Source organism: Anneissia japonica, unplaced genomic scaffold (genome assembly GCF_011630105.1).
Source record: "Anneissia japonica isolate Jap-2015-1 unplaced genomic scaffold, ASM1163010v1 scaffold987_len1640505_cov201, whole genome shotgun sequence".
NCBI classification, from domain to species: Eukaryota; Metazoa; Echinodermata; class Crinoidea; order Comatulida; family Comatulidae; genus Anneissia; species Anneissia japonica.
In genome coordinates this window covers 78200-89768 of record NW_022714175.1, presented here as the reverse complement: position 1 = coordinate 89768, position 11569 = coordinate 78200, and the positions used below count along the sequence as shown (strand labels likewise).

Below are 11569 nucleotides of genomic sequence, written 5' to 3'. Positions count from 1 at the left end.
TGTAGCTTTTCAACGAATAAAGTCCTATAAAAGTCATTGTGTAATAAAATGCCTCCAACGGGATTTGAACCTGCGACCTCTCGCTGACAAGGCGAGCGTCATAACCACTAGACCATGGTTGAACAGATCCAAATAACCGTCGGGAACATTGCATTACACAATGGTGCGCCTCAAGAGGGCGTTTGGCCAGATAAATTATCTGGAGAAACGGCTAGAAATAAATACTGTCATATTTTGTATATGATATTGTAGGAAGTTAGCCGTTAACACTGCTGCACTGCAGCAAATTTCTGGAACCACTGCTGGTGGTTAAACTAACCTGTAGGTCGTAGCAAAGCTGCATTGGCAAACATACAGTAGCAGGGGCGGATCCAGTAAGGGGCACGGGGGTGGGGGTGCACGTGCCTCACTTATCTATTCTGAATATGTTGTGCCCCCAACCTGTTTGAAAAATTCTGGATCCACCCCTGAGTAGTAACAGTTGTATGGTAAAATTAAAAAAAAAATTAAAATCTGGAGAGTTTGCAATGTTGACTGGTATATTTATTAGATCAAATGAGCAAACATTGTAGTGAATATGCATACAAATTTTTCATTTGCAAATGAATACAATTCATTATAAATATTGTCATTGAAGTACTGTACTATGCTGACTTAGTAATAACAAGGTAGAACAGAACCAAACAAACACGTTTGTGTTGTCCCAAGGACAAGTGTTTTTTGGGAAACAAGGTCAGTAGCTCGCTCACTTCCAGGAACTGCCAACCATCACCCGCCCCATCCACCTTGATGAAATGGTTACGGGGTTAAAATTCAGGTTTAATGTATAAAATTTATTACTTAAAATTTTAAAAGTAGCATTTTGAAACATCATTATCAATCTTTGGCACAAAAATTCAAAAATATACTTCAGATTTTCGATTTTGGTTGCACACATGACGAGGTATAAACTTGTATTGCTTTTATTAGTATATATAATTTATAATATTTCACTCTAAATGTGGAATTACAAAACATAATTACTGTCAAAATGAGATATTGAGTAATCATAAAGATTTATTAATCCACACCCAGTTAGAAAAAATTTAATTCTACTGGAGTAGACATTATTACAATCTTTTGAGAATGGTTTTGCTTCCATTAGTTTTGTTTAAAGTCATTTGGCATTTATACAAGGAAAAAATAAACACCCCGGAGCAGTTATTCGAGGGAGGCGTTTACTTCAAATTTGAATAAATACGAAAAAACTTCACTACAAAATTTCTTAAAATGATCATCAGCCAAAATTCAACAAATAAAGAAGGCCTGTCAATTGGAAAAGAAAAAACCTCAAATAATTGCGTTTTCTGATTTTCAATTGCTTGCTTTACAAAGAATGTAACAAGTTATAATTGCAATGTGTTAAATGACTGCAGTAAACCACATAGATAGTTCTGAAAAGAACTGTTGTTTTGTTAAGAATATTTCAATATATTGATTGAGTTGTTTTAATCATTTTCAAGTATTGTACAGGATATTTAAAATTTATTAGCCCAATTGTTTATCTTTAATTTCAATTCTCAAGAGGTATCAAAGAATGTTGAAATATTAATAAAATATTAAGTACATAACATCAGGTTTGCTGTATAAACAACCATAATAACGAATTAGATTTAATAAAATAACTAGCAGTTATATAAAATACTTGTATAAATTTTTTAAACCGGATTAAAAAAGATGAAAACAGTATTTTATTCAAGGATGGTTGTCTTTGCAAACTTGTTTGATTCTTTCCATGCCTGAAAAATAAAGAATAAGTATTCAAATTAAAACTTACATATGTATAATTTTTGAACAACAAACCTAATGTTAATGATTGGATGTAAATTGATAATCTGTTGATGATACAGTAGTGTCTGACATAAGACACTAATTGAATTAATTGAATTAACTGAATTAATTATGTAACTGTAAGTTTTGAAAGTCTCACTCTACTGTTAGCTAGCTGGTGTGTGCATGTGTTTGTGCGCAGGTGTTTAGTGGGAGTGATGTGTGTTTGGGCAGGAGACAGTGAGTACACATTTTGTTTGGTGGTTGGTCTCTTTTATTTCAACCAAATATTATATGTACCTCTATATTAATAAAACCTTTCTTTTTCAAATATTTTAGATGTTTCGTTTTAGCATAAAAATAAAAAATGATAGATAAATCACTAACCAATCTCAAGTATGTCTTTGGTAACTGAAAATACAATTCGGAACCAGCCAGGGTCATCACTGTAAAATGCTTGACTCGGAGAAATGTAGACTCCAGCATCAAGGAATTTATACCACATTTCCTTCTCCATAGCAAATGTAGGCTCATTCAGGAACTGGAAAAATTAAAATAAATAACATAAAATAATATATAAATAAATATAACTACAACAACAATAGCAATAAGTACAATAGCAATGACAAAACTAGGGTCCCAGCGAGAGCGTGTCTCTGCCCGATGCTGTATTATGTTTACTAATAAAGTATCCACAAGGGATTTGGTTATCAGGAAGTGTGTAGTGTTGTATTTTTTTAATGACTTTTGTACAGTAGTAAAGTACTTAAGATGACACATGACCCATCATGCACCTCCACTGGATTTACTCTGTCAGCCATCTTTAACTTCCAGGCAACATTGTCTCTTTGCCCCCAATGGGGCATAGACATAAAAACAATAGCAACAACAGCAGCTTTTTTTGGGGAGGGTGTCTGTCCCTGTGCATCCCTAGATATGCCATTGAATAACAACAACAGCAACAACAACAACAACAACAACAACATCTGCAGGTTTGATCATTTCTTTTATCAGTGCATCATAAATTAATATAATTAATAGCAAAATTAATAATAACAATATTCTTTATTTTGTCCTTAACTGTAATACACTGTGGAAATTTGGGTTGGGTCTCTGTGGACCAACAGGAGCCACAGCACAGCACCACCTGACTTAAACTACAACATACAACAGATACTAGATGGTCCTTAACTTGCCTAAATCTTCTGAAAGTGTTATACGAGGAGCGGAGTGTTTATAACAGACCCGAATTCAATAGTCGGCTGCAGAGCTGGAACCCAGGCCGTGGCGTGCAAGAGGCAGGAACCATACCAATCGGCCAAATGCTCAGCTCATAATAATAATGAAAACAGTTAGTTTTACAAAATTTAAAAATACTGTTTGCACATACTTTTCTGAAATCAGCATAGAGGTAAAGACTGGATGATGCTTCTAGGTAGGGCACTCCTATGGACGTTAGCTCTCTGGTCACCAATTCGTAACTTTCTCGTAATCTCTTCCTGTTATTGGCATAGTAGACATCATCTAACCAATCTGAAAATATAATTTACTAGTACTACTACTTTTATTGATGTTAAAATTATCTTCATAATAAAAATATCTATTACAATAAGTGCAATCATCATTGTCATCAGTACTGTCATCATCCTTATATTAATACTTTACATAAATGAGAAGATTCAAAGTTTAAAATATTATTTCTCTTGGCAGAATTTATTATTTTTTTCATTGATGAAAATTTGGTAAACAATGTGGGGAGGCCAGATAGTCACATAGACGTCATGATTAGTGGCTAAATAATTAGCCTCCCCATTAATGATGATGATCAAAACTGCAGTCTACCCTCAAGAAAATAATGGAATTGCTCCCATATTTAGGCACATTGTTTTCTTGAGCGCTGCCTGAATGCGAAGGGCAATTCCATTATTTTCTTTTATGCTCATAGGTCAACAATCAAAATTCCTTGACCTTTGTCTTTTCACCTTTTCCTCCGAAAATTGAAAGGTGCCTTTCTTTGATTATTATGTACAATTCTACTAAATCTTGTAATGATCCATTCATTAGTTTTTGCATAATCCTGCTAACATACAGAAAGAGACAGACAGACAGAAAGTACAGCACTGAATATAGAACATCCTTGGCGGAGGTAATTAAAGCACTTTCCTGAACATGAGCAAAACTGAGGCCTAAACTGACAATTTATAACTTGTCACTCTCTTGTCCTAAGAAGTGCTCTGTTTGTTTTAAGTTTAACTTCGTGAGAATAGCTTAGTGGTTAAGGTGCTTGGCTTCTTCCTAATCCTAGGGTTCTGGGTTCAATTCCTATGACAGCAGGACTTTTTCTCACAACTGAAAACAACTGCATCCCCTAAGTCTCACAGAGGGACTTCACTGATAAAAGCATCAAATTATTTAAAAGAGTCCCTGAATATCAGCCGACCTTCTAAGATATGCTTGAGGGGGTCACTCTCTAAAAATATAGTTAAAAAAGTGAGGATGTAGTTTAGTCTTGAGGATGCGAGTTATATGAAGTTTCAACAATAAAAGTTCATTGTTATTCACTTACCTTTGTCTTTCAGCATTTTGGACAACATCGTCTGAATAAATCCAGGAATCTTTGTGAAGCGACACTGATTCATAACCTGCTGACGAACGACATCGGAAAACCCATAATACATACCCGCACGCATTCCAGACATGGCAAAGTCCTATGTAAAAAGAGAGCAAAGCCTAGATGAATATTCAAAGTTGCTGTTGAAAAAGAAGGAATATTTAAAATAGAGCTGTTCAATATACATTATAATTGAGGGCATTTTGCATCCCATCGAACATAAAAACTCTCCCTGTGAACCCTTACCAAGGATTTTTTTTATTCCCAGACCCTGACCAAATTTCTAGTAAGCCTCTTGGTTCGGACTCTCTGCCGGACATGTCAAACCTCCTGTCGGCAAATTTATGGAGCCACCACCTACAGTTGTCTCTCCACCCCCATGAGTGGGTACCTAGTAGGTTTGAACACCAATACGCTGATTACTATCAGAAATATTGTAGAATATTCCCCCAGGAAGTTAAAAATCTGTTGTGTGCCTATATAGTCATGATGTGATGTCATCATGACCATATTTAGGCACGTCACATGTTTTTGTCAAATAAAATTTGATAGTCCGGAAAGGGCTTAAGATGAACATAAATTATATTATGCATTAGATTTGTTATTATCATAATCATCTTCATAATCCACCTAAAGCCGGGCACCCACTGCGTTGTACACCGCCAGCCGACAAATCCAACTCCGCTACCTGTGAGCGCAAGAGGATGTGACACCGCAACGGATCATTTATTTATTTATTTATTATGGTATAAAATTGCACAACAAGCAGCCAGGCAGCTGAAAACGTTGAGCTTACAAACATCAAAAAGATGAAACAAACAAGATAAACAAGAGATTAAAAGATAAACAAGATAAACATCATTAAAAACGATCCGTTGTGCACACATCATGGCGTTGTGTCTTTGATAGAATTGCGTTGGCTGGTGAGCCTCGGGCGCAGTAAGTGCCAACTTTAGAAATAATGATTGGAATCCTGTATTACCTTACTAAAGCCCCATATCAGATGGGTTCTCTCAGGGTCTGGAATATCTTCTGGTTTGAATTGAAGGATGCTAGTAGGCTGGACACCTTCTTTAAACACACTCGTCAGGTATATTTCATCAAATATTATATGGATAGAATGCCTTAAGATAAATAGAAAGCACTGTATATAAAGATGTATGAACATGCATATCTAGTGGAGTTAAATATTGGTTGTTATGATGAGGACTGGTTTCCATTCCTGTGACAGCTGGATTTTCCCTGACTAAAAACAACTCCACTATCAGATAAATTAAATGCATATTTAACAGCTATTATATATTCTTTAGAAATGAAGTTTGGCTTGAGTACTTAGATAGATTTATTCGGTGTAAACACCAAGGATAACCCATGAGTCTGAAGAAGACTTAGTTCCAGTGTGTTCCTTCTGGTGGTGAGTGGGCAGTACACCGGAAGACAATCCCCTACTCTTTTACAAAGAGTGCACTGCATTTTTTAACGTGCACATGGCCCATAATGCATACGGGATCAACGGCTTAAACGTCTCATCCAAAAGACGGTGCGCTATCGTAACTTGGATTCAGCTCTATTATTATATTACCTATAATTGTTTTACAGTCTTATTAATATGATTATAATGGTATTATTACAGTATTATTACTACAGTATTTTTTATTAGTATAATCGCAACTTGAATCCAGCCGAAACACAAGGAGAGCAGCGATGGGCATTGAACCAGAGATCTCCATGGTTCAGCACAAACACAGTAGCTACAACCAGTTTAGCCGACTACGCAAAGCTGCTATCTATAACTTACTTATGACAAAACTGGAGACAATCTTTGATCAACTCGGTTGAATATATTTCACCTAGCGGATTATGAGGATTCACGATGAACAGTCCACAGATATTTATCCCCTGAAAAATTAAAAAGAATATAAGGTAGATTACTAAACTATCAAAGAAATGTGGTAAATCATATCAAATATAGGCCATAAAACATGATAACCTACATTACTGAATAGCACCATGCAGTGCTACAAGCTTTCAGTTTCCGGGAGGGTCATTGGGGATTGCCCCACCCAACCCACTTGGAAACAGTGAAAAGTGTCTTGATTTTTTTTAATCAAATCAAATTTTTTTAGCATCAAATTTTTTATTCAATCAATGATGGAAATAATAATCTTCAATGTTAGCAGGCATGTATACTGTAGCTTTCAAAGGCCTTTTCACCAAAATACCTTACCTATCCCCTTCAGGCCAATGGACCAAAAGCATATGAAATATAAAAAACTACATTTATGAAATGGAACAATTTGTGCTTAGACGGCAGAGCCGAAATTAACTTACCTTTGCTTTTGCTTCTTCTAAACTTTTCTCAAGTTTTTCAACTGTTAGTTGATATGGTTTTGTTTCATTTTCTTTTATCTGTAATGGAAATGTTTAAACATAGGGGCAGCTTAAGGTTAAGTGATGAAGTGTACCTCCTCCTCTACTATTTACAATTATAATACACTTAAAATAATATATAAATAAAACTCAAAACAGTCTGAAAATAAAATAGATGAGATTTTTAATGGGTAAAAAGCATAATAAATTTTGACTGATAATCAAGGCTTTACTCAAAAAATTAATCATTATTAATACCATAATAAATAATTAATGATGCCGTTTTCTAGGAACACATAAAGGCTATGAATATGTAAGTTCATTATACAATATACAACCATTATGTAGAAAAAGACAAGTGGGTGAGTAATGATGACCTCATCAATAGAGAGGGATAGGGTCACAGAATGAAAGTATAGGTTTGAAGCAATAAGGCCTAGTAAAATATATATTAGCTTCTTGTCCCCCCACCCCTTGCTCTCCCTTTTTTTCATGCTATCTCATTTTCAAGTGGTCATGTTTCCGCAGCACTTATTATCCGATAAATTATCGGAAAGTAGCCATTTTGCTATTTTTCGCTGCTGTAACAGAGCCAAAAGTTTCAGATAATTTTTTGCATGAGAATCCGATAATTTCTCGCAAAAAGATCCGAATGCGAAAATAAATAACCTTTGACGAACATCAAACCACGACATGCAAAGAATTCTTTTTGAGAGTTAGTAGCCTAGGAATAAGATGAAACACTGCATAATACACTTTTCATTGAGTACACTTTTCATGCTTAGATCTTTGAAAAATTTCATCTGGTTTCAGTATATTACAAGTTATTGATTTCTTTATTATAAAAACCACTGAAATAAAAACGCAGTACTTACTCAGACGTTTTGAATTGTATCACAATTCTTTTGAACTTTTTGAATTTTTTGAAAAACTGACTGAAATAGGTGTTACACTTCAATGGTCATGACATCATCAGTTGGTAGATGATATCGTCGTCGTATGTTCTCCGATGATTGGAGATGGTGTTCACGACCGCATAAAAGATGCCAACAAACACACAAGTGGGGTCATGACCAGGGCTTCCGGATCATCAATTCAACACAAGTTCGCCATCACAGACCATGCACACATAACATAATCATGTACTAAATTAGGATGCCAGCATATTGGACAAAGAGCAACATCTCCAAACATCGGAGAAGGTACGACGACGTCATCAACCAACTGATGATGTCATGACCACTGAAGTGTAACACCTATTTCAGTCAGTTGAAAAGAATTATGATACAATTCAAAACGTCCAAGTACTCCGTTTTTATTCCAATGATTTTTACCCAAAAAAAATTAAAAAACTTGTTTTTCATGCTTATTAAATAATATTAAAGAAAGCCTGAAAGTTTGCGCTTGACGTTGATGGTACCTAGCTGGGCCTCTAGGTGTAAGTCCCCTACCTATCTTTTATTGTACCATAAAGCACACCAAACAAAGCCAGCAATCTTTTTCATCTTCTCAATTCCTATATAGAACTACAGTACAATAAAACATCATTGTGACTGTATATTTCCCAGAGTGAAATAGTACCAAACGATTTCATTCTTTGGCTAGGCCTATCCACCTTGCGCAAAAACGGTCACCTGCTAGGTCAACAAAACGGATGTTTTGAACACATTGCATTGTTGTCCATAATGTTGCATGATGGGATAAAATAGTTGGAGGTAATTTTAAGATAATTTATCGGAGAAATTATAAGTGCTGCGGAAACACGTCCTTAGTCGTCCCCCACCCCCTCAAGCATTGTAATCCTTCTTTATTGCTGTATCCTAATAGTGGTAATATTCCTATTCCAAAAACATTTCAGACTACCAAATTTTCTTTGACAAAAAACTGTTTGTATGCCCTTATATAGCCATGAAATGCTTATACATTTTATGATGTGATGTCATCATGACCACATTTAGGAATGACATGTTCTTGTCAAATATAATGTGATAGTCTGGATAGGCTATATAAATTTGACAAACTAAATCAAATGAAATAAAAGACATAAAAAAGACCTCCTCTTTTATTTTTCAAAAAGTTCAGGCAAACACTCTGGTTTACACTCTTACAGCTTACCTCTGAGTGGAGATGGACTGGATGGATGTTGACTTTAGCTCTGAGAATTGAGTCTTGCATTATGCCCCCATAGTAGGGACTTGGTGTCATAAATGCATCTTTAAAAACATAAACAATAAATGATATTATATTAAAAACATTACATTCCGATGCCTATAGTATATTCAAGTCTAGTATATAAAGGCCAAATGTGTCAATCAATAATTTTAATTGCAATGTTGTTCCTAGTTAATGCAAATGGTTTGATGTTATTTGTTTAGATTTTTAAATTGTAAATGTGTAATGAAATTTTCTGATAACATTGATGATAGATATTGGGTGAGACACATTCCATATCAAAAGACTACTTTACATTATATTTTCGTGGCTATTTTTGGTCAAATTATAGGGTATACCAGTATATGTTGTAATTTTAACGTTGAACAAATATAATTGAATACGAGCAGAGAAAAAAAGCTTTATTATTACCGGTAATATAATAACTGTAAGGGTACTATTCCTATTAAAAATATACTATGTGATGTTCTTTGAAGTTTTATTATGTAAATCTATTAGGTTTTATTGAAAATCTTGTTTATTAACAGATGTATAAAAAAAATTTCTATAATATTTTTCATAGACCCTATAATTGTTCAGGAATCAATTTTTGGATGGGTCAAAAAGGTTTTCTTAAAATTAATTCTCATCCTAATATATTATAATTACTTACTACTCTGTCACACACTTCAAAACAAACACTTGCGATATGTTTTAATAAATTATGTAGGAAAAGTGAAACTTGATTTATTGATCATTAACTTTGGTAATTACTGTTGAATGAGAAAAGAACCTAACCTCCTGCATCACAGATGGCAAATGCAATTGTTTCTATAACCGAACCACATCCATTCATAACCACCATCTATACATAAAATCATGGAAAATAGCAATATTATTTACATATTATCCCAATATTATTTATGCACTGTACATATTATTTATGCACTATTATTAGGCATATTTAATATATATATATTATTAAGATGTTATTCTTTACATGTTATTTACTTACATATCTGTTATATATAGTATTATTTTTGACATTACTATTTACATCACTTTATTTCAACAATACTGCATATTATACTCGCATATAAGATGACCCAAGAGCTTAAGAAGATTTTTGGACGATTTTTGTAGGTGGGATGTATAAGACGACCTCCTGTTTCATCATCGGAATTTGTACTTTTTGGTGTTTTTATGGTCTTGATACTGCATCTAGCTGGCTAAAAACAGAGCCAAGTGTAGAGCCAATCTTCCAAATGATACCATTTTACGGGTTTTTAAACGTTCATCCAAATCTTATTTCCCCGCATTAAGTGCGTTCATTCATACCAAGTAGCTTTATTTATTGTGTTACATACAATCGTAAGCCGAACATCATTTAAAAATAAAAAATTTTGTATGTGTTGCGCATATAAGATGACCCCCCTGTTTTTCGTTCATAAATTGCTATTTTAAACAGTACTAATATTTCCATACATTTACATATATTTATTTTTACATATATATTTACATATATTTTTTACTAATTATTAAATTTAAAAAAAAATGTTATTTCTAAAATTTTTATATTTTTACATTCATGCACTAATGTAACATCTGTAGAATAATCTCCCTTTAGAGCATGGAATAGTAATTGCTAATGTTTAAATCCTCTATGTTTACCTTATTAGGATCAAGAGGGGTTACTGCATTGCTTTTAGCTGTCAGAAATTCAGCAACTGATTCCCGCAACTCATAGATGGAAGCATAGTCACTATACATCAACATTTCTTCTTTCCACACATTTAATTCAGGCTCACTAAACTAAACATTAATATAAAATAAAAACATATGAATAAATAAAATAAATGTACAAATCCAAGGTACAATGAAGTTTTAACTTTACTTTTTTTATATAAATTTGATTGAATGGACAGTAGGTTAAAAAATTCAGCAGATGCATATTATATACAAAATGATCTAAATTAGTTACAGAACAAAGGAGTTTTCAAATGTTTTTACCTTCTTAGAAAGAACATCAAACATCAGTTTATTTTCAGCTGTGCCAAGATTTATGATTCCCTAAGGTGAAAACAAATAAATATTAAGTAATTTCAATTTTTTAAAATTATTCATAGTATTGTCGAACAGCGCGTATCAAGATACAAACCTTGATGATACATTTTTTCCCCGCAAAGCCTCTGAAGTAACCAAAATGGTTTTTGCAAGGGCAGATCAACCACACCACAAAATTCTAGCCCTAAAGAATAATTGAAGAGCTGAAGACTTCTAAACAGAAAGCAATTGTCAAATCAATTGCTATTGTGTACGAAAATTCCTCTTGTTTTGTACAAACTGTGGATGGTCCAACCAAAGAGTATCATCACGACTAGAATCCTATACGGTGATGCATTGGCTCCATGCATTTTTGTGATATAGTGGACTACCTCCATAGACAGTCTGTTGATACATTAAAGTCTAAACTTAAGGCATTGACATCATGCCCGATAAGACAAGTAGAGAAAGAAGTACCTGACAAATCTTGATTATTTGCGGTCTAACTAAGGAATTAAACAGAGAGATATGGGTATTTACATTTTTAATAATTATGCCAGCAATTTTGCTTGATGAGTCCTAACA

General features: G+C 33.8%; 1 protein-coding gene across 1 annotated transcript; it reads right to left on the bottom strand.

Moving 5' to 3' along the window:
- Positions 1-521: 521 nt before the first annotated feature.
- On the bottom strand, positions 522-11109 carry LOC117108976 (1-aminocyclopropane-1-carboxylate synthase-like protein 1). The gene is made up of 11 exons (XM_033251182.1): positions 10952-11109; positions 10613-10753; positions 9740-9806; positions 8906-9003; positions 6752-6829; positions 6219-6319; positions 5403-5544; positions 4376-4517; positions 3200-3342; positions 2197-2350; positions 522-1778 (listed from the first exon to the last, which is right to left on the bottom strand). Exons 1-11 carry the CDS (start codon positions 10973-10975, stop codon positions 1735-1737), a joined length of 1134 nt encoding a protein of 377 aa, XP_033107073.1. The 5' UTR covers positions 10976-11109; the 3' UTR covers positions 522-1734.
- Positions 11110-11569: the final 460 nt, after the last annotated feature.